General features: G+C 39.4%; 1 protein-coding gene across 2 annotated transcripts in view; it reads left to right on the top strand.

Moving 5' to 3' along the window:
- MAPRE2 (microtubule associated protein RP/EB family member 2) overlaps positions 1–24026 on the top strand; it is a 59607-nt gene that overhangs the window by 13187 nt on the left and 22394 nt on the right. The window contains exons 2-4 of one of the 2 annotated variants that reach the window (XM_027713940.2): positions 7706–7833; positions 19972–20117; positions 22047–22260. In XM_027713940.2, coding sequence (XP_027569741.1) covers positions 7706–7833; positions 19972–20117; positions 22047–22260 — 488 coding nt within the window. The remainder of the gene's footprint in view (positions 1–7705; positions 7834–19971; positions 20118–22046; positions 22261–24026) is intronic. The other variant, XM_027713957.2, reaches the window with a different exon arrangement.

Genomic DNA, 24026 nt, shown 5'->3' with positions numbered 1-24026 from the left:
CAGCATGGCTGCTGTCCCAGTCTGTTCTGATTCTGACATAGTGTCTCGGTGCCCAGCGATCTGTATGACCAGCAGTGTTGTTTTTTCTGAATCGGGATTTATGATTGTTCTTATCGCACCCTAATCACAGGCAGATATTTGCTTGGTGTAGATGCAGGTGGCTGCTTAGATTCATGGCTGTGTCCACACTGTTTTGCCTGGGAGTTCACAGGCTGCCCTCATGCAGGGCAGTGTGTTTGGAAACAAGCCCTCCTCCGCTGCCGTCTTCATTTTCCAGTAAATCTGCGTTTGCTATAGCACTTAGGAATCTCCTGTCTGAAAGTACAACTGCTCATCATCATTTAGTAGGAGCAAAAGATATAGGTTCCCCTGTTATTTGGAGAACTCGGGCTAGGAACTGAGGCTTTACTAACATGTGCTACCTCTCAAAGCATCCTTCCTCTAGTACTCAGCACTGATGTTACCTTGCTTTATGGCATGTTTTTTAATCTCTTAGAAATCCTCTAGCGATGTCTGCACGTGTGCTTAGTAATCTGTTATTTTCCATAAGAGGAAAAAAATGAATGAAAAGAGAATTAAAGTGCCCATGTGTGTCTTGGTGAATTGAGACTTTGTTTAACAGAAGATTAAATGTTGGTTTATTCAGCAGCTTTTTCAAGGTTTTCTAGTTACAAAATGGTCATAGACCTCTTCTGTTTTCTAAAGTGTAGTGTTTCTCATTGACTGAGGTTTATTGACAATTATTTTTCTCTGAACCAACCTTTTTTTTTTCTTTCTTCACAATCTCCTTGTCTGCTGTGAAAGGTAGAGTAGTTGCCACTGTCTGTGAAAATTTTACAGGTTGAATGTCTTCCTTCAGGGCATCAAAGCAGCAATTCAATCTTAAGATCTTAGAGTTGAAAGCCTTGGCGGGGGGAGGGTAATAACTGTAAGTGAAAGCAGTTAAGTTATTCAGCATTGCAACCTTACCACGCTTATGTTCCTCTCATTCAGCCTACTTCAAAGGTTTCTTGTTCTTCATTAATAAAATACCTTCTTAATTTATAGTAACATTCTTTTTTACTGAAATTTGTGTCCTTACCCCATATTAACTAGTGCCTGTCTGTTCAGTGCAGAGCATTACTATTGCTTTGTTCACCTACTCTAAGGTATAGTTTGAGGGTGCTGTGCACCACTGCGTTTCATTTCTGACCAGAGTTACTACACCTATGTGGAAATGGTGGTGGCCAGAGACTCTGAATTGCTTCCATTTTGTGTGAGCTATTAATGTCTGCCTTTCTTGAACCTCTATCCTTTGTCAAGGATGTATTTTTTTTAGTTAAGGTTTGTTTACATGTGGAAATTGATAAGGAAACTTTCAGAGCATGCAAATACTTTGCAATACAATTAAGATATTGTGTAGTTAAGTGTTAATACTGCACTGTACTTTTGGAGGCAAAGGTGAACCCTGACAAAAAAGGAAGTGTGCTACTGTAGAGACATGACATTATGTATTACACTGCTCTACAGTTTTGGTGGCAGCAGGAGTGAGAAGGTAGTTGGAGAAATAAAGTCTTACCTATGCTATGCAGATATGACTGGCAGATTCAAGTGAATGTGGCTTGCCCTCCTCAGGCGCCCTAAAGTCTTTCCTGCACCAAATAATTGTCTTGGAATTTTTAACTGTTATTTTCCTTTTTGTGAAATATGCCAATGTCATAACTGGTTAGTGAATAAACTTCAAACTATTTCTAAAAGCTCTGCAGTGGACAGTGTAATGCATTGTTGGTTATTAGGCCATCTCAGAGGTTTTGGCTCAAGTCGTGTATATTATTTGAATACTTTTCATTGTGTTTTGTAGATTTGGGGGAGCTGAAAAAGAACTAGTATTTTTCTGCCTCTCAGATAATAAGGTTTTTTGGGGGAATAAAGTTTTCTAAAGCCATATGTAGCAAAAACCAGAATTACCACCATACACCACAATCTGAGTGACTCAGATTGGGATCTAAACCAGTCCTTGAGACCTATCATAGACGTTTATTTAGGTCAGAACATCACAACATTGGCAGGCAGCCTCTAATTTAAAAGAACAAAAATTAAAAATGCCCTAATCCAATCAAAGTAAATCTCTATTACTCTACTCTCACTTTTAAACAGGGAACTACAATGAGAACAATAGAAAATATGCTGTTGGCTGCGTTAAATGGTAATCCTGCAATATTAAAGCAATCAAAATGTACATGATTTGTCTCAGTCTCCTCTAGACTCTTTAGCGTGCTTCACAAATCATTTTAGGTCAAGTCAGATCCATGTGGTAAATGTAAAATGGCATTCAGAATTGAGTGGGATATACAGATAATAAAAATATTCTTAACATTTCAGGGCTATTTAATAACACGGGAACAGTGCATAAGAGATTTGACATTCAGCATCTTAAAAGGTGTGGTTTTCTTGCAGTATTACAACCACAGGATTCTTTTCTTCTTCCCGCCCCCCCCCTCCCCCCGGCAGTGTCTCATTCTGATTAATCTTGTATCTGATGCAGTTTCTGAGTAGATAGAGCTTTATGTTGCTTGCTACACATATCACTTCAGTTGCAGCACCCTGATGCCATGGTATTTGCTGCCGAAGTGCAACATAAGTCAAAAGGGAGAGTAACAGCGTTGTCAGCGTTGCACAGGAGCTTTTTGTGTTGATTTTCTGTCCTCAGGACTCCTTTCAGTAAAGAGAACCTCAAACATAACTGGCCTCTAATGACTATGGCTAAGGCTGTGTGCAGTGAGTGTTAAAGAAATAGGCAAGGTCCAGCAAATGAGTTGCCATTTAGAGATGATTTATAAAAGGATGAATTTTCCTTGTTCAGGGAGTTAGCCTCTGAGTCTGGCAGGTTTCCTTCTTCAGGGATTTTTTTGTTTTGCAGTAGCTTTAATCTAGAAAGCCTTTTGAACAGCAGCTGCAGCAGTCTCAGCTTCATCTTAGCTTTTCTGCTGTATCTTCTGCTTCAGTAATTTTTGGTGTGAGATCTTTTTTTTTACTGGCAGTATCTATCAGGTACCAGCTTCCAGAAGGCTCCTCTTTGTACTGTCACACAGACTTTCCACTTCATTTAAAAGCCTAATAATATTGTACCATGCCTATTTGAACTAAACAAAAGGCACTGGGCAGAAACTGGAACAGAGGAGTTTCCACCTGAACATGAGGAAGAAATTGTTTACTGTGAGGGTGACTGAGGACTGGAACAAGTTCCCCAGAGAAATTGTGGAGTCTCCTTCTCTGGAGATAATCAGAAACCATCTGGACACAGTTCTGAGTAACGGGCTCTAGGTGGCCCTGCTTGAGCAGGGAGGTTGGACCTGCAGTGATCCCTTCCAACTTTGACTATCCCATGAAAACATGAAGGCCTTGCAGGTTCAAAGGTGATGGCATGTGTGATGAGTTTTTACAATTACGAATTAGGTTCATTGCTGTAGTCCTTCCTGTCTTGCTGTTATTACTGGTGCCATTATTAATGGTTTGTTGTAATACAGCTTCTGCTGTCAACAATTGTTAGTTATCCCTGGAAAAATAAAGTAAATATGCTTCTTGCAAAACTGATCTTATGAACAGCTGGATAGCACCTTGTAACAGCTGCAGTTATCTGTAGCAAGAGCAGTGGAAAATGGCTAATAGCTGAATGTTCAGTGCTACATGCAATGCCTTAAAAAATTAATAGATCTTTGAGTGTAATGTTTACTGTTAGACATGCTGAGCCAGTATATTTCTGACTGCTTAAGCATATACATGATTTTCAGCACCTGGCTAATCCTCAGGTCTGTGGTGTGTAGTTGTGCATGTGTGAAGTGTGTTTATGAAATGGTTGGACTAATATGTGAAGGCTCTCCTGTGGCTTGAGGAAAAGTAAAGGATAGAGTCCTTTGTGGTTAGGCAGTGCTGTAAAAGCCAGAGGATTTTAATCTCCACCTGTGCTCTGAAGTGGGAGGTGTGATGTGCTATCCTCTGCTTTTAGTTACTATGGAATCACCAGGCATATCGATGGAAGGTGGAGGATCTCAGGTAGATGCCATTTTTCAGGCTTGTATAAGCCTCATTGCAAGCCTATGCTTGAGAGCCTTCAGCCTAATCAAGAGGAAGCCTAACAAGTTGAAAATGTAAATAATGTTATTGGAAAGAAGTAGTAGTATTAGTAGTATTAGGACATAAAATCAAGTTGTTAGCTACTTGGCTGTTCAGAGTATGGCCTGTGTGTCTGCCTGCCCAGCTGTTCTCTTGCATCGCCTTACACATGCTTATTGATGCATTTTGAAGCTGAATCACATTTTTCAAAGTACTTCAGCACTCAGGGAAATAAGTCAGGCAGAAAACCCAAGCCCAGCTGTAGATGTTGAGCACAAGGGTTCTTGGCTGTTTCTGAGCATGGTGGCTGTGCTACCTACACCTGCTTGTTCTTTTTTTTCTTTTTCCTCTTTTTTTTTTTTTTTTTTTTTTTTTTTTTGTTCAAGGTCTCTCTGTGTGGCAAAGAGGAGCTGTGTGTATCTGACCACCAAATTAGAATATGCTTACTGTACAGGAAACCTTTCCCAACTGAGTTTATTTAGAACATAACCAGTAGGAGGGTAGGGAACAGGAGATGCAAAGACAGGGTGAACTCTTTCAAGAGAAGAGGCTGTGGAAGATTCAGATGTATGTCACCATGTCACTGTGGATGAATGGCAATGGCATGTTATTGAATTGTTTTAACAAAAATTCTGATTCATTTTGCTTAACTTTAAAATGGTACTGATACACCCTCATGCATACTTGTGTGTACAAATGTGAAGCTACTGTCTCTAACAAATAGCCTGAACTTTTGTTTGACCAATAGACCATAATAATTCATTTGCAGACACAGTGTAAGTTGTATTACAGTAATCCTTCAGGGTAGCATTGTAAAACTCAAGGTTATTCATTTACTCGCAGTTTCCTGCAGTAGAGTTCCCCACCCCATGCACTGCAGTAGAGGAGGTTGTTTGGTCCCCTGTGGGTTGCAGAAAGGTGGATATCTCTCTCTGCAGTTCTGTGTGGAAAAGGGTGATGAGGGAAGTTCTGCTTCCTTCTTGTGTGTGGATTTTCTTGATCTTTTTAACAGAGTAAACTTTCCCCTTTCACTACTGGTAGCTGATGGTTGATCTGAGCTCTGCCTGGTCTCGAGAGGCCAATTAAAATTTTCATGAAGTAGTGGCAATTACAGATCAGAGTAACTTTATTTCAAATGTTACCATCTAAATATCTTTAGCTTCTTTAGAATTGAGTGGAACTGTTCCATATCAATCTGTTGGTTTAATATTAAGCTCACTATTCTGAATCTTCAGTGAATATTAAATTCAGTATTAAGCTGTTATTTCAGCTGATCTTACGGACAGTATTTAACATGTTAGTTTAATAGTGGCAGTGGTAGTATGTTTCTGTTAGTTTCTTATCTATCTAAAAAGGCTAAAAATAATAAAGTAAAAACCACACTAACAGTGACGTTTCAGACTTCAGATGCAATTAGTGTCAAAGGTGCTGTTTGCCTGCTCAGTCCCTTCCATCCTGATGCTGAATAGCCATTACGGTGTAGTTTTTAAGAGTAAAAGGGCACTCCCTGTTTCTAAAACTTTGCTCCTAGTGCTTGGTTCAATCCAAGCACTTAACGCATGCCAAGAAAGCAACCTTTGCTAACTGTTACAGTGAATGCAGGGCTGTGTTCATGAAATTGGCTGTGCTATCTGGGAGCCCGCTGGAAGAACTGAGCAGACTGAGCACAGGCTGATTTCTTCCATGCTTCGGAGGTGCCTGTACACAAGCGGGTAGAGAGGCAGCCTGGTTCCAAATGAATGAATTTCTGGCAGTAGTAGCCTGACTATTGGAGCATGAATTTTTTGACCCTATTTTCTCTTTTTTTTCCCCACCTTTTTTTTTCCTCCTTCCTTATAAAGCAAATGTGAGGATTTTATGTTTTAGATCTTAATCTCAGTAGATGGGAACAATTTAACAGCCTTCAGAGATTTGTTTCCTAGAAAGTGACCTGTAATCTTGTATTTAAATTTATTCTCTGTGTTATGTACTTATACACTTACAAGTTACTGAGTCAAGTTTCATGCTGGTGGGTTTTTCCACACATTTTATCTAGGTCACCCCAGCACACCTAACTATGGGTGGAGTTAAGTTGCAGTCTTTGTGTTCCCTGCGGAATTGTTTCTCAAGCTTCAAAGGGTTGCATCTCTGCAAATTCTGAATGGAAATAGTCCATGCAGACCTTTAATCCTACATAGGAGATCCTGCTTTCTTGCTTTTGAGAGGCAAAGTTGAGGTCCAAGGCTGAGGTGGCAGGATTGACACCAAAGCTAGGCAGTTAGGTGTTACTATAGATGTCACTAGAAATGGAGATGTGCAGTCTCCACCAAATCAAGAATAATGTTCTTGCTAAGAATTATTGTTCAATTTCGACTATTTGAATGTTTCTGATGCACCTCATGCTCAGATTGTTCCTAGTGGACTTTCTGATGTCCATTACTCATGGGAACATTATTTACTCTCTTCATGAATGATCATGATTCCATTCTTTGAAACTGTTGATGAGATGAACTTGAACATGCTCATCTTTTATCTTGGCAATGTCTCACAACAGAAAGATGTGACTGGGATAGGATAACAAGGAATAAAGTTTAGTAGTATGCATTTCTAGTCTGTACTTGGGGACTGATGATAAAGCTACCATGAATTACCTACTTGCAGGAAAGGACCTTAGCTAACTAGAAGAATCTATGTAAGATGATGTAGCTGTGAAAACTTTGAGCACAGTGCCATTTTCCAAGGTCTCGGTGAAATGTTATCTCAGCACAGTTTGAAACTGTCTGTTCAAGGAGGACTGCTGGCAATACCAGTCAGTGAATGTCTGACTTGATATAAGAGACTCAAATTGATTTGTTTAATCTAGACTACCTGGGCATTGGGACAGACTCTGAGTGCTGTCCCTAACACATTAGGAAATCCGCTCTGGGGAGGAGAAAGCCATTAGAGCTGGAGGATAATGTTGGCAGAAGAACAAATGAGTTTAAGCTGAGAGGGAATGTTCTTAATGTTTTAGAGGAGTTGGGCTCCACGGCAGCTTTCCTACCAGACTGTTGGGGGTGCAAGTCTCAGTTACTTTCAGGATAGAAGCTGGTAAATTGATAACAAAGATTATCTAGTATTCACTCTGTGACTGAATTAATTATGTAAAAGGCCCCTGTCCCAGTAAGAAATCAGTGTTCCAGTATATAGAACAGCTGCATCATCTAGAATTTATCTGAAAATTAAATATTGGTTTAGGCAGCCTGATTGTCCTGCAGGGGCAAAAAACTAACAAGAGGTCAAATCACTGCATTCATGCAGCACTGTTATGAAATCTCAGATCTCTGATCCTGTCTGTGTGTCTTTATCTATGTATGATTCTTTTTTTTTCTACCTTACCAGCATGAAGCAGAGTACTGTAGGTTTGTATGTTCTTTAAGTTCACAGTGACAGCTGGAGAAATGTGGTCATAGGTTCCAAGAGGACATTGAAGAGGTTAAATATCATTAAAGAATGAAAATTAAGCCTCCTCTCTCAATAAATAAGAGAGGGTTGTGAGTGTTGCACCTTTTCTGTCTGTTGTTTGAACAGGAAACGTATATTCATTGTATTCAGAAAACAATTATGAAAATGTCATTATTTTTTTTTTTCCTAGTTGGGGAATGGCGGTCAACGTGTACTCTACCTCTATAACCCAAGAGACTATGAGCAGACATGACATCATCGCATGGGTTAATGATATATTAGCTTTAAACTACACAAAAGTTGAACAACTCTGTTCAGGTAAGAAAGCACAGTATGCTCTACAAGTGTTTATTTTAAAACCTCTTTAAAAGTCTGATTTGTTGAAAATAGATAACTTTTAACTTTGACATAAACCAGTTACTTTGAGAAAAGAGACTAATGTATGTGCGAAGGAAGCATTTTTGCGTTTGTGTTAATTGCAGAAAGATAAGGTGCCTTGGGAAAGCAAAACAAAGGCAGAGGTGAAAGGGACAAATGTAGCAAAAGATACATAAAAGTAATAAAAAGGTTGGCTAAGCAAGAAAAGAATACAGTGATAAGCTTTTGTGTTTTAAAGCTACTGGGGTGGTATCTTTCCAAATGGAGAGTGGACATAACTGAGAAAGAGACAAATGAGAGCCGACACCCCAGATGAACAAAATTCTCCAGCTCCTTTTCCTTCCTGGTGAGGTTCCTAAAATCCCTGCTTATGTGTGCAGGAAAAGAGCATAAGTGTGACTGAGGGAAAACATGGATTTGAGGAAATGAGCCTTTAGCTTGCTGTGAGGGCTTTAGAACTTTGTCAAGAACATCTGCCTGTTTCTCTTTAAATGTACCTGAATTCTTGTTGTAAGTATATTTGGTAATGAGCCCATAAAAAAGGGCTAATGGCTTGAATACTTTGGACATTTTGGTTAATCAGAGTGGCAACCACAAGATAGGTGTTAAACAACAGGGTCTGTAATTAGATGATGGCTAGAAATGACAGAGACAAAGGCTGATTTTTCACTGAGAATACACATGCCCCTGGGGAATTATTTTTTTCTGATTCCCTACTGTGATTTTTAAATTTGAAGATTCTTGTGTTGGAGGAGATCTAACTTAGAGCATTCTCTTTATAAGTAAGATATTCCCAGCAGATTAGTTGTCTGGAAGTAGCAATCTAAGTACATGAAAGAGGTACCCCATTGCTGCATTTCGACTATTTCCTGGTCCAGATGAAATGCATAAACAGGGGCTTATATTCATATATTTGAATTTACCTACCATTCTGGGTAAATTTTATGTCTCAGAGATGTTCCCTGAAAGGTACAGATAATCCTTCGACGTTGATAGTCTCACAGCCTATTCTTCAAAATGTAGAAAAACAATTCACAGCTGCAGAAGTAGGGTTCCATGCTTGCAGCCTTGCACAACAGCCATAAAATCGAGGTTGAAAAAGTGCAGGTTAAAGTGCATGTAAGTAACTGATATAAACTGAACAACAAAAGACATAATCGCAAATAATCTTTTTAATCATTATTAAACTTGAAACTGAAGTGTTATTTTTAGCCGTTGCTATATTTACATGTTCGGAAGTTAGCCTAAGTATTTTATTTTGGTGAATTTTATATAGAGACAGTATTCAAACTTGTTTGTGCAACTGCATGTAAATGTGGGAGTAGCTATATATAGATAGATAAATATAAACATAGGCACACACTTAAGGAGATAGATACAAGAAAATGAACGTTTGCATCCCAAAATACCCGATGTTTGCCATTGTTTGAAACAGGAAGCATAGTAGACAAGTTATTGACTTGTTCCTGTGTAGCTGTTTAAATGCTCATAAATAGTTGAAAGGAAGCTTTTGAAGTGAGTTCTCAGTCAAGTTAAATGTGTGTGGGCTTTAAAAAAAAAAAAATCCAAAAAAATCCCCCCCAAACCCCAACAAAACAAACAAAAAAACCGAAAACCAAGATAAAAAAAAAACCACCAAAACCGTTTCTCAGAATAGGGGAGAAGTGATCTAAGAAAATTTTTATTAAACAGGATACAGTGAGTTAAAATTATGTAAGAAGATAAGATTGAGAGACTTCATCTGGGTGGGGCAGGCAAGCATGGGAACTGTCACAAATCCACTGTCCCATTTCATTGCACAGCTTCTTATACAACTTTTTCTGTGACCTCCAGTCAGGATTTTGGGACACATCACAAGGGAAAAACTAAAAAAAGGGTTGTCTCATTACAGCTCTTACTCCATTCTGTATAAAATTAAACCTTTTCTTCCTTTAGAATTTCCTAGATTGTATTGATTGCTATTGTTACCTGATGCTTTTACATTCTTAACAGGTGAAAACTGTTAACTTGAATTTCTCCATTTTGGTTTGATAGTCAACCTTGATACTTACACATTCCTGTTTTTGCATTGATGCTCTTTACAGTCCAGAAGGGGCTTTAGTAGTGCCTTATCTAAAGAAGCATTCCAGGACAGTCCTTCCTGTGTTCCAGAGGACTTTACTCTCTGAACAGACGAATCTAAACACTGGTAGATTATTGCAGACACTGGAGCACAGTAGTCTTAAGACTAGGTCCTTTCCCCTTGAGACTGCGTAGTCCGTTTCTCATGTGCAAGGCATGCATGTGTAGGGATTGAAGACAGATGGGCAAGACGCTTTAGGAATTTTTCTGCATTTCATATAGTTTACTGTGTAAACTCAAAGCAGCTTATTTAATATAGATGTATTTTATTTAGCATATTTCTAGTATAGTTTGCAGGAGGGAAACTAAGGGAACCGTAGCAGAAATGACCAGCCAACTAACAACCAGAGCATTAGCAAGCATTGTATGCACTGCAGTTTGAGAATGGCCAATCTAACTCATTCATTCTGGCGTTCTTTGGCTGATGTTCCTTCAATCATTGGCAGCTTTCATGCAGATGAATGTTGGTTTCCATAAAATATGAGCATTTCTCCAGGACTTCAAAGAGAAGGAATATGTGGGAAACTTTTTACAACTATGAAGCATTTCACAGCATTAATAGGGAGCTGCAGAGCTGCTGTAACTAAATTTTCATAACCTACTGTAAAATTGTATGGACATTTTCTTCTTCTTTTAGAAAAAGCATTAAGATTAGTCATGCTGTTTTATGACTATTCAATTCTTGTTCATTTTTGTTAATAAGGAGCAATCAAGATGCCAGCAAAAGCTAAGTGTAAGGCCAGAAAAGGTGGGAGAGGGAAGGTGGGTGGGTGCTATATCTGAATTAAAATCTCAAAGGTGTTACTTTTAGGAGATAGGAGCAACCTAGATATGGCATATGCTTGTGTTCAGCACCTGTCTGTGAGACCTTATGGTGCCCGCATTTATCAATAATTTTTGACATTCTGAGCTTAAGCAAAGAAGGAATAATGTGACATTCTGGCTTTACTAAAGGTTTTATAGGAACAGAGATGTTTGGATAAGGAGCGGCAAAGGAATGGCTGGCTTAGTCATAAAGTATTTGTATTCTTTGGGAGTCTTAGATGTGGTTTTTGTCTCTCTTAAGTAGGCCAAGCAAAGTGCAGTGTCCCCTGAGCTTTCTGAATGCCTGCTGTGGTAGTGATGTGCCAAAAAAGCCAGGTTATGGATGGGTGCAGCCCTGGAGAGTCTAAATTTAGTCTGGAACTCCTCTGGTAATTTAGTTTTGGCAACTAAATGGATAAAATCCCTCGGAGCATCTCAAAGCAATGCAATTCTGTTTCCTTTATGTGAGTGTCACATTGTCAGTTTCTGGTCTCTGGGTTTGGCCTCTTGGAAGGTTGTTTAACCTGAACATGAAATTTATAAACCGTGGTTTTAATTGATGGCATAGTGCATTGCTTTTAGATTGGCATTAGACTTGGGAGCATTTAGTTTGATATATCAATGAAAAATAATAGAGAACAACTGAGTGGATTTAATGTAGAATCCTGTGTGCAAAACCCATAGGCTTGGAGAATGGGCATTTCATATGAATTATGACACTGCTTGTTTCTTTGGAGTCATGCTATTTCTGTGATGAATACACAGTGGCTTCTTAAAAAGAATTCTGACTAAACAACTTATAACTGAATTTTCTTTAGTAAGGCTGCTTTTCATCTATAGGGGATACCAAGTGAATGTGTTACAGGGCTTTTCATGACTGTTAGAGTGCTACATGAGAGTATATTCAAAATAAGAGTCAGGCAGGAGACTGGAGGGCTTGCATATGAATTAAAAAGAATCAACACAATGCATACAAGCTATATAATGAGCAAGGAAGCTAGAAATGGTAAATGTGTGTAGAAAGGAAAATGCAGCCTGAAGCGAGGTATAATTTTTGTCTTAGCTATACTTGTGTGATCCTTTGAGGTTAAGGAGACAGACTCTCCTCCCTCACTGCATTTGAAAATCCTCAGTAGAATTATAAACTTGCAAATTGTCTGGCCCTCAGTGCATACAGACCTTCTGTCTTTGAGGATTTGGATGCAAGGATAAAGGATTAAATGTGGAGTTGTTTTTTTCCTTGCTTTTAATAAATGACCGTATTATAAAGCAAGCATGTGGTTTGGCATTTTCAGATTTAAGACTGGGATGCTTTCTCTACAGATGTCCTGGGTGTTGCCACAGGGAATTTTTCATGTGGTGACTACTCTCACTTGTCCTGTATCTCAGTTTGCGTTCCTCCTGTGGAACTATTTAGACCCTTTATACATAGGTTTAGATTTTAGATAATTTACATTACGTACATTATATATACTATTTAGACCCTTTATACATACATTGCTCCACCACCCTGGTGTCGGAGGAAAGCAGGCAGTGTGATGATCGGACAGATGTCGTTCTTTGACTCTGTATTGCCTCTCTGGCTTGGGATTTGGGGGAGAACTTGATTGCAGCCTCTGCCGGCTGTTGTCCTTTGCAGCTGGTGCTATGCAAGGGCGGAGGTTGTCCCTGGCTTGTGGAGGGTATCCATGGTGTTCTGCTCCCGGGGACTGAGTACGGGGGCTCTGAGCCATGGGGCTGCACACCAGGCCCTAGTCAGGGCAGCATTCATTTGTGAAGTGACTGTTGTGCCTTCAGCACCCTCAGCCTTGGGACCCTCAGCAGCAGCAGGGAGTGGCATGCCAGGAATGCCGCTTCCTGAGGAGCGCTCCATGAGCGCCGGTTCTTCTCTTTTCCACAGAAGAAAGATCTTTCTGAGCAGGGCTGAGGTAGCTGGAGAAGGTAGAGGCAGAGAGACGGTGAGAAGGGCTATTTCTTCACATCGTTTGTGCATATATACACAGACGCAGGCATGGTGTATTCTGTGGGTTTGCTGCATAGGATTTGTGTTTTCATGTCTTAGAAGGTGTATTTTGCTCGGTGCCTGCATTAACCTTGTAACTTCCTACATGTCTGTTACTAAAATCTGCATTATAGGTCTTTGTTGGAGCGTTTAGTGCCAGCATAATTCTCTACAGCCCAGCGTGCTAGGTGTGCCTGAGAAGGCAAAGCATGTTTCAACGTTGGTGGTTTTGTTTTTTTTCCCAGTTTGCAGCCTCGAAAAGGCTGGGTCTCTAGAGCAACTTGGGAACATGATTAAAACATGGCTTGATCCCATTTGCACTCTGTAACCAAGCCATGTTTCAAGGAACTGGCATGTTGTCCTGAGGTTATGCAACACAGAGCATACTCAGCATCAATGACTCTCTAATGTATTCCATATGATGTTTAGGATTAGAGGGATACAATGGATGTTAATGATTGGATTTAAATTATTTCCAAAACTTTCTGAGGAAGCTTGCAAAGCAGTATCATGATTTTCAGCCAATAATTTCTTTATTTAAATGTCACTCATTAAGAATTCAGGAGGAATAGAACTTGAACAAGGTTTTTACTTTTTAAAAATTATTATTTAATTACTCATAGGTCTCACTTGCAGTCAGTTGCTTGATTTCCCTCTGGTTTGAAGAACTTGTTAGATTTTGTGTGCTACTTTTTTAAGGCATGATGAGTTACGCAGCTATTTTAAGTTAAATGGAAACTGTGTTTTCTGAAATTGTTCTGATCTTCCTATTTAAAAATTAATGAATCCCAAAATAAATTATTGCCAAAAATTGAAGTATTAAAAATTCTACTGTGTATAATTTATGAGCAGCTTAATGATTTACATGTTTAAGGAGAACACAAATTATTACAGGGGAAACCTCCCTCCAATATCCATTATTTAGGATGATCACTGGATATTCTGCATTATGTCACACTCACGCCCCACCTGTGTAGAAAAGGACTTTTGAAAGCAGATGTCATTTAGATGAACGTGTCTCAGTGGCTGTTGGTCAGGCGGATAGGAGGTGCATAGTTCTTGCAGACTGTTTTCTGTGGTACCAGCTCTGCTTTTGGAAGCTCCCATCTGTTGGCAGGCACTCGCTCTGCCCTCATTGGGGCAACTGTGCTCAGACATCTGTAAGCAGGAGTACAGGGCTGCACTCTAATCTGCATCTATTTTAGGTTTTTTTAAGTTCCCTCCCAAGATTGTTGCTGGGAAGAGTGAAGCTAGGCCAGAGTGTCTTGATTGATGCATAGACCCGTAAATGCTTGCTTCTCTACAACTAAGTAGGTGGCAAATTGATGTGGGCTGAAACTTCTTAAACTGGGGCTCGAGGGCAGGCAAGGAGCAGTTAATTGGAGAAAGAGACCTATATTCTAGGTCATATAGGTGCTGCTGGAATTGCAAATAGGAGTTTGAAGACCATGATCTCCAGTGGAGTGCTCAGCACAAATTGTGCCATTTCTTAAAGATGTGCCTGTATGTAACACAGCTTTATGCTCACAGACAGAATCATAAAGTCATTTAGGTTGGAAAAAACCTTTAAGATCATAGAGTCCAATAGCTAACCCAGCCCTGCAAGTCCACTACTAAACCATGTCACTAAGAGCCACATCTGCACGTTTTTTTAATACCTCCAGGGATGATGACTCCACTGCTTTCCTGGGAAGCTTGTTCCAATGCTTTACTGCCCTTTCTGTGAAGAAATTTTTTCTAATATCTAATCTAAACCTCCTCTACCATAACTTGAGGCTGTTTCCTTTTGTCCTATTATGTGGGAAAGGACACTGACCCCCACCTTGCTACAGTCTCCTTTCAAGTAGTTGTACAGGGCAACGAGGTCCCCTCTGAGCCTCCTTTTCTCCAGGCTAAACAACCCCAGCTCCCTCAGCCTCAGTATCTTCATAAGAGTTGTGCTGCAGACCCTTCACAACCTTCATTGCCCATTCTTTTAAAAAAAACTTTGTGTGGCATAACAGAACACCCATATTTGGAATCTAAAGGAAAATCTTATAAGTCAGAAACCTCCTGCTATGTGCTTGCCTTAATGTCACTCCCAAGGAAGCAATTCTAGAAAGCCTGAGGTAGAAGACAAGCCTAACTGCTGCTGTACTGTAAACAGTGGTTGCTGGCATTCGTGGGGTTTTTTTCCCCCTTTCTTATCAAAACTAGTAGGTCAGGTGTGCTCCTTGCAAGTCACAGCCTTTTTTTTTATTGTTGTTGTTGTTGTCTCAGCAACAAAAATACGGGGCGTGTGCAGTTTCCCATCAGCGTTAGCAGCCATAGTGAACTGAAGTACTGATGAGTAATACACATACAAATCATCCCGTATTTTCCAAATGCGTGGTCAGGTGGTTGTAGCTTTGGAGGGAATGAATAATTTGAAGGGATTTGTATCTAACATGACTGGATGTATGTTTTACAGTACCTGAAAAATATTTCATTAAAGCAAATGAACAAACAAAATGAATTACAGAAAAAGGTACTGTCAGCCTTTTTCCCAAATGGGATTTTTTAAAAACTGAGTATAAAAAAAATCAAACTTAGGCCTGGTTAAAAGGTTTAAACTTGAATTGTATGTAATTTTAGAACAAAATTCATAATAAGCACTTATACCAAATTTTTAGCGTAGAACTTAGCTCTATTTGCTGTGATTGCAGTATCAGAATTAAAATAAAGCAGCCCCACCCCTGCCCCAGCCAGGCCCTGTCTTTTCATGAGCCCTTTGAGTTCCGTATTGGCTGGTGTGGTTTTATATGACTTTCTGGGATCTTGCTCCAACACACTGCAGGGAAGAGCTGGGAGGGACATAGTTTTTTCACATTAGATGTGAAGGATTGGCCTAACTTGCATAGGGCACACACGTATTGGCAATACCTAAGCTTATATTATATTGTTTCTACTAAATATTTATTAGCATAATAAGTTCTAACTATAGTATATTAAAAGCAGTTAGTTTGCAAATAATTTTTTCATTTATAAATATATAAACATCAATGCTAAAGAAAATCAAGGATGTAATCTTGGTTTCAGATCAGAGGTTTACTGAGCAGTAAAAATTTGTCGCAGATAGGATTCTCCTGTCTTCATTGTTACCTCCTTTAATTTCTTTTTTCTTTAAATAGTCAGAAGCAGAAGTATTTTTAATTATCAAGAAAATACTTCTTTCATTTATGGATTCATCAACCTCCAGATGGTTGAGGAGAGAGGAGAAAAATCAAAAATCTATAATGATGTAGAGTGCATGTGCTTCAGAGCATATTAAGCCAGTGTGGACAGTCTGGGAAAGTAACATAAAAGCAGGGAAAAAGAAGTATAGGACAAAAGCTAAAATTAGTTCAGCATTACTTACTGCAAGGGACTGGTGAAAGATTATCTACAACTCTGAAAATGCTGTAAAATATTCTGCTTTTATAGACTTGTTAGTAATTTTCAGCTTTACCACTGTATGTGGCAAAATTCTTGAAGTTTAATAGCTTTAAATAACCACCTTTGCAATTCTCAGTTTGTTCTTTTGTGTCTGAATTCTCCCCCAGCATCCCTTCACCTCCTCTGGCAGCTGCCTGGATACCGTCCCCTCCCTCCACTTGCTGCCTGCTCTGCCCAGAGCCGGGGATGCCCTGCAAACACCTGCAAAGCCTGTGATGCTGCTGGGCTCTTTCTGCTCACTAATGGGGCTAAAAATAGTGACTGCTTGGGGGCGGATTTCAGCACAGCGGTGTTTGCAGGCTTGTTTTGGTCTGGCCTGTGAATATCTTCTGTAACTAATGGCTGCATCAGTATTCTAGATCAAAACGCAAAAGGACTTTTAGCCAGTGATTCTAAATTGCTTGTTAGCTAATAATGGATAATAGGTTTTTACTGTTGATCCCTTTTCTGCAGTGCCTCCAGCTGTAGTTTTCATCTTTCATTTGAGTAGATGTCAAATTATTCCTGTTTGTATGTACATGCATGTTCATGCATATAAAAGTTTTTTGGTCTTAGAGATAGATTTATTGCGAGAGCCATTCTGGGCAGGTAATGTGTTTTCAACTTCTCTGTACAGATTTGCTAAGGTTTAGGGGTTTTGGGTTTGGGGTTTTTTTGGGGGGTGGTGGTTTGGGTTGTTTTTTTTTTGGTTTTTTTTCCAGAAAATGTAGGGAAGTTTTTTAATATTGAATGGATATAGTAGGATAATCCTTTTGTTTGTATAAATTATGCAAGAGGTATGTCACAAGCCATAATGTCTCTACTGTAATTTTCTTTGTATTCCATTGCAAATATTCTTTTCTCAGGCACCTGCCTTGAAACATCAGTTGTACAGTAAATTGGATAGGCCTGAGGTGGTGTCCCATATGCAGAGGGCTACACATATACACTCTGTCTGTAAGGTAAATACCTTGCAATCTTGCATCACTTAAGTAGGGCTGTTCTTTCTGCTGCCTCAAGGAAATCTCAGCCATGGGCAGTGTAGAAAGTAGCGTCCCCATTCTGTTGTGCTGATGTTTCCCATTTAAATGCAATCTGACAGCTACAAGCTTTAGGGAGTAAAATTTTAATTATAAATAAATACCTATATAATATTAAATACGTACATAACCTCCATGCCCAAAATCAGGTAGTCCCAGCTGACTGTAACGATATTTTACTTTCTCCTGTTGCTGTGGTAGGCAGGTCTCTGCCTTTTTGGAGTCACGAAGAATTTCCTCTCTTTGTAGTTTAGTGTTTAGTTCAGTCCGCGTTGGTGTGTTGCCTCTGCTCTTCAGGAAGGAGCGTTTTAATGAATTGTGTTTGCCAATGTAATAAAATCCTCCTGTTGGGGAAACAGCCCAGCAGCCAGCTGCAGTGTTGTGTCAGAGAACAGGTCTGTGTTGCCATGTGGATGCAGTCCAGTGTTTTCTGCCCTCGAGTGTTGTGCAGACCCAGGACCACCTCCTGGCTGGCAAAGGCACAGAAGCAACTGCCAGCATGATGGGAAGAAAACACAAGGAAATACCGTAACTGGAGAGACTATCTAAAGGCATGCAGAAGGAATTTGCATTACCAGCAGAAGGAGAAAAATCTCATGTGAACACTTTGGGCTTCTAGTTTTCTAAAAGGATCTAGATGAAAGGTTGTGCAGTGCATTTTTAAGGCCTCCAGGCAATTACTTAGATATCAGAGTAAAGCTTATAATTGGGGTATGGGGAGGATGAAAGTACAGAGTTAGGAACAAATTCAATTTATAACATTAAATGATTGCATAATAATCCTTTTGCATTAAATTAAACAGTAATAAGTGTAATTGAGCCATGCTTTATCTGTATATCTGTGCTTTTAATTGTAATGTAATTTTTCCATTGCCATATATTTACCAGTTCTCTTGCTAAGGATGAGTTTTGAATTAATAATTGTGTTTATATAGTTTTCAATAAGAAGATGCAAATTTATTGTCTGATGCTTGTAACTTGCCGGAAGGCTCATTTTCCTTTGGGGAATATTTTACTTTGATTACTAATCATATCAGGACCACTGCAAACAGCTAAGCACAAGGTGTCCTTGGAAAATCAGATTTTTTAATAACCATTTTCCCCAAAAACCTAGGCAATGTGAAGAGATTTTTTTTTTTTTTAATGGCTGTGGTTTTCAGCACTAAAGCTTGATCTTGGTAAGTCCCTTAGCAAAATTTGTATCGGTATTTTTGAGAACATTTTTGGACCCTACTCTTAAAACTCTGCTTCTCTTTGGGAAGTTGTGAGCTCTGTAACTCTTCATATGATGGCTGACTGAATACAGAGAATGAGAACTATCTCATGCGTAAAGTTGGTCCTGTCAAAACGTATGCATAGTGGAGAAAAATGACTGAAAGTTCAAGTTATTGTTGGCTCTCCTGTAAAACTGGGCAAGCCAGGTGTCTGCTTTGTTAATTTGGTTTCTGTGTGAGCACTCAGAATTGTTTTTTGATAAAAGTCATTGTTGATACTGGGCTGAACCGTTAAGTGAGATCTGGACACTTGTTTGTCAAAACTGATCTGCACTAAATGCACAACAGTCCTTTTTGTGGAAGTGAAATTGAACTTGTCAGGGGTAATGGGGCAATCACTTCCCTGCCCTGTATGCTCAAGCACAAGAGCTGGATCCTCTACAGCCCTCTGCTCCAGAAGTGGACCTCCCTGAATCTTTGCTGAGTATAAAGCATTTTGTAGAAAACTCTTCTGAAGAAGAACAGAAATTGTTTTTCCTCTGATTTCCTCAAACATTTTCATCCTTGATTTCTAAACATTGGAGTGTGTCAACATTAAAGACTTACTTAGCAAATGACAGTAGCAAGATGCTGTAGGAGGAAGCACCCTGTATACAAGAAATGCTGTCTTTATTAGCTATACTCAGTATGCTGGTTAGAAATTTTTCCATATACTTGCTGCTGTGTGCAGGTTTGATTATACATACACACCCCTACCCTCTAGTATGTGAGTTGAGAGCATTCTCAAAGTTGAACTTAGAAACCTTACTGTTTTGAGTGAGAGCTAAAGCTGGCAGCCCAGCTTTGAAATCTATGGGTGGGCTATGTTAAAGTCAGCTTATTTAAATGCTTATCTCAGGGGATGAAAATCAGTAGGGGTATTCGTTTTAGAGGGGTGGCAACTGGCTAGTATGTTTTAACAACCTGGAACTTTGCAGTTAATATTTTTTAAATCATGGTTTGATATAATCTTAAATGATTGCCTTGGACTTGGTTGGCATTTGACTACAAGTGCCAGAAGAAAGATGACCTTGGCTTGTGTGAATTCAGGGGACTGTGAGGACTGAGGAAGCTTATTAAGAGATTCTCATTTTCACTGTGTCTTCTCATTGTATGGACGCTCCTGCTGTGTATAGGGACTCACAAGAACATCCATTTTACTTTGTGTTAGTCATGGTGATTCCTCAGATGCTACACAACAGGGCATCATGTGTTCAGATTGAATGGAAAAAAACCACTTTAATATGTCACACTGCTCGATATACATTAGATAAGGAGGTCTTGGGTGCATAGTGTTAGGTTGAATTACATCAGGGACCTTTCAGCACTGTTGCTTTCTGCTCATGCTTTCTGCTAATGACATTAAACACCATTTGGTCTTAGCTGGGTGCATCTGGATTAACGTCAATGCATTCTCTTGTTGTAGGAGCAGCTTACTGCCAGTTCATGGACATGTTGTTCCCAGGGTGCATTAGCTTGAAGAAAGTAAAGTTTCAAGCAAAGCTGGAGCATGAGTACATTCACAACTTCAAACTTCTGCAGGCATCATTTAAAAGAATGAATGTGGATAAGGTAGGCATTCCGTATTTGTATTTCAATCACTACATGTTTCAAAAGTTCTATAAATTGGATAAAATTAATAGGGGAAACAAGCTTCAAAATACTTGAAAGTCCATTTTTTCAACATTTTCTGGAGTTACAAGCTATATGTGAAGACATCCTTGACCTTTCATCTTCTCAAAAGGATGTTTAGCCATGAAAAAGAAGTTGGGCATGCTCCATTTAGGTACAAATTGAAAATTGAGTCCATATTTCTGCTGAGGAATTGTGCAACCTAACTCATTATATCTTAATATCAAAGACCCTTTTGCTGAAACACCATGTGTTGGAAATTCCTTTCATCAGCGAATCTTAATTTTTAGATACAGTAAAATTACCAGTGACCTGAATTTCCAACAAAGTAACTTAGAAATATGCTGTTCTTGTAAGTATTCCATGTTTCGTGTCCAAAGCAGAGTTTAAGGAATTCAAATTATTCAAAAGCTGGAATAATTTACCCAGTGATTTAATAGGTTGGGCAACACATGTGATCTTGTTAAAAATGGAAGTCTCTGAGAAAATGGGTATGTTCAACCATAAACCATACGGTATTTGGTTTATGCTTGAATGTGAGAGTTTGATAGACTCACCAGTATAAATTACTGTGTTGATGAAAACAGATAATGGAAGTTATGTTGTCATTCTTACAGTTCTACACTGATGCACTACCTGAATACCCTTCTAAGATTCTGGTCTGGCATTTAGTGTTGCCTTATTCTGAACTTTAAACAGTCTTAATAGAAAGTCCCTTAAGACTTTTATAAAGCACTGGAAAACCCTTGTTTCATGAAATGTTACGGATGCTTCTATTTACAGTGTGATTTGCTAGTGAAACATTGGGAAGTCTAATGTATTGAACATTGTCGGTTTTTCTGTGGGGAGCAAACAACTATATCTTCTCAATGCGAAATTAAGATACAAATGGAACAACATGGAAAGACATGCAAAATGCTGTGTTAATTCTTGTAGATTTGTAAAATGCTGTACAGTTGGCTTAACCTTGAAGAAGAAATGAAAACTGCAAAGGGTTTAGGTAGTCTTTTCCAGCTGAAAATTGAATGCATTCAAGAGGCATTAATATCCATCTGACTCGGCTCTTTATTCAGCTGCATGAATTAAGCAAAGCAGGGCAGCTCTCCTGCAGTTGTAGTCCTTTTCTGCCCACAGCATCTGGGAACCTTGAGTACTGTAATATTGGCCAAAGACACCTTTTGGAGGTTTCGTGTCTGTGAAAAATTTGCAAGATATGGATATGGAGATATACTCATAGTCTTTCCATTGTTCTACTAGAACTTTATAGACATTTTAGTGAACTTCTGCATGTCCACAAACTGTTCTATGTATAGCTGTGTGTGGAATGGAAAGAAATTACAAGGTTAAAACCTCAGGGTTAGTTCAGATGATGAACATGTGCTACCAAAGTGTAGGTTGGTTTCAACTTTACCATGTCTTGGAAAAGCTTCTGGGGTTTGTAGTTCAAACAGTAGGACAGAGAGCAGGAAACTCCTGACTGTACTTTTTGCAGAATTGTTCATTTTTAGTATGTCCAACTGTAGCATGTCCATTAAAACCAGAAATCCCTAGCTGGCTGAATATAGTGTTACTCCCTGAACAATGTCATTCATTATGACTGTCACTGCAATCAGAAGGGAGCGGAACAGCAGTTACAAAGGCTTACATACACCTACTGTATAACTACTTCAGAGCCTGTTTTATTTTGTTTTCATTTTTTACAAGCACTTGCAAGTTGACCACAATTCCATTTCTTTTAGGAATGAAACAATGGCAGAGGAATATTTGCTGATGTAATTAGTAGATTTTTTTCAAATTAGTGTATATATGTAATGTTTATGTTTTAAAATGGCAGTGACAGATTATTGGAACCTTTATTCTACCTTTCAGGTAATTCCCGTGGAAAAACTGGTCAAAGGGCGCTTCCAAGACAACTTAGATTTCATTCAGTGGTTTAAGAAGTTCTTTGATGCTAACTATGATGGGAAGGAGTATGATCCTGTGGAAGCTCGACAAGGCCAAGATGCTCTTCCCCCACCAGATCCTGGTGAACAGATCTTCAACCTGCCCAAAAAGTCTCACCATGCAAACTCTCCAACTGCAGGTATTTTACATTTTAAAGAATTCCATTTCTGTCTCTGAAGACAATTGTAAGCTGTGGTCTACTTTACATAAGTACTAGTTAAAAATGTGTGGGCTGGGCCATTCTTTCTGCCTCGCATTGTTTTTGGCTTAGCATCTTGACGCGTCAGAAAGTTAACTTTTTGGGCACTCCAGTTTGACCCAGCCTGATTGTGCGTAAGGCCTCCTCCACTGAACACCTTGATGTAAATGATGTGGACTGTAGTAATGACAAAGGCATTTAACCATCTTGTTGCTGAATGTGGTATGTGTAAGTGTATTCAAGAACATTAAATGGAGTGTGTTTGTCTTTCACACCTCCACTTTTACAGGAAATTGCTAACACAGGCTGATTTATTTTTTAATTTTTGTGGGGAGTAAAATGTTTCCAAATCTTAAGGGCTGACCAGAAGAAAAAAAATTATTTATTTCTGGTTTTATGTGTCTTTATTGTTGGGTATGCTAGTCCTCTTAACTGAACAAAGTACAACTGTTGCTCCTTCTCAAAGATACCTCAGTCTTCTAACTTTTTGTGTTTTTACTGGGTTTTTCTAGGATAGAGATCACTCTCTTCATAGGAGATTGTATGGTGCTAAGCTTTGGATTGATAAGACTTGGATGTTTAATTATTGCTGATCAGTATTTACAGTTTCAAGGCCTTTTCAGTTTCTCACACTGCCTTGCTAGCAAGCAGGCAGGCGGTGCACAAGAAATTTGAAAGGGACAGAACCAGGACAGCTGACCCCAACAGACCAAATGGATAATCCATTCCACATGGCATCATGCTCAGCAAGAAAAACTGGAGGAAGAAGGAGAAAAGTGGGGAGGGATGTTTGGAGTTACACCATTTTTCCTGCCAAGTCACCACTATGGGTGATGGAGTGTGGCATTCCTGGAGATGGCTTAGTTCCTGCCTGCCCATGGGACATAGTGAATGAATTGTTTGCATGGCTTTTGCTTTACCTGTTAAACTGTCTTTATCTCAACCCATGAATTTTCTCACTTTTGCCCTTCTGATTCGCTCCCCAGTCTCACTGCAGGGGACAGTGATAGAGCAGCTGTAGGGGCTCAGCTGCCTACTGGGCTTAAACCACAACAGTGCTCCTGGAACAGGCTAAAGGACTAAACCTGATCTTTGGTGTCTATGTAATATTGGTATGACTAAGGACTAAGCAGGTGCCATTTTTGCTAACTGAGTGAACTAAGTGAACAGGAGAGCAGCTAATATTAAAAAAAAAAAAAAAGTCACTGAACAAGTGTTACTGGGGTTGATGGTCTATGTGCACACAGGTTTGTGCGTGCAGAAACACACATGCACACACACTTAATTCCTTTATTGGTTTGTCCTGGATTTATACTAACCCATTCCTCAAATAAGGATTAATATTTAGTTGGTTTTAAATCTGTGACCTGCCTTCTCATGGGCTTGGATATGCACCAGTGGCAAAGGGAAGGGGCGGGTGTGAGGCACCCTCAGTTTTAGTTTGGCTTATGCTCTGGAATCATACCCAGATTTCAGTGTTCTGCTCTGATCACTCCTGACGTCAAAGTGGGGCATTCTTGGCCAGCTGCCTTTATCTCATTAGTGCTTCCAGGAAATGGAGCACCTAATAGCAGGCCAGTGCTGCTCTGAACTTCTAAAGCTTGTTTACATCTTTGTTTTGCACCATCTTGTGCCTGAACCTCTGAATTTCAGGGCCTGGCACATTCTAATTTCCCATGTAATGTCTTGCACTCCCTTTGAAAGCA

This window comes from Pipra filicauda, unplaced genomic scaffold (genome assembly GCF_003945595.2).
Source record: "Pipra filicauda isolate LSUMZ 115617 unplaced genomic scaffold, ASM394559v2 scaffold175_size1500280_pilon, whole genome shotgun sequence".
Lineage (NCBI taxonomy): Eukaryota > Metazoa > Chordata > Aves > Passeriformes > Pipridae > Pipra > Pipra filicauda.
The sequence above is the reverse complement of the archived record's forward strand: the minus strand, read 5'-3'. Positions and strand labels throughout refer to the sequence as shown.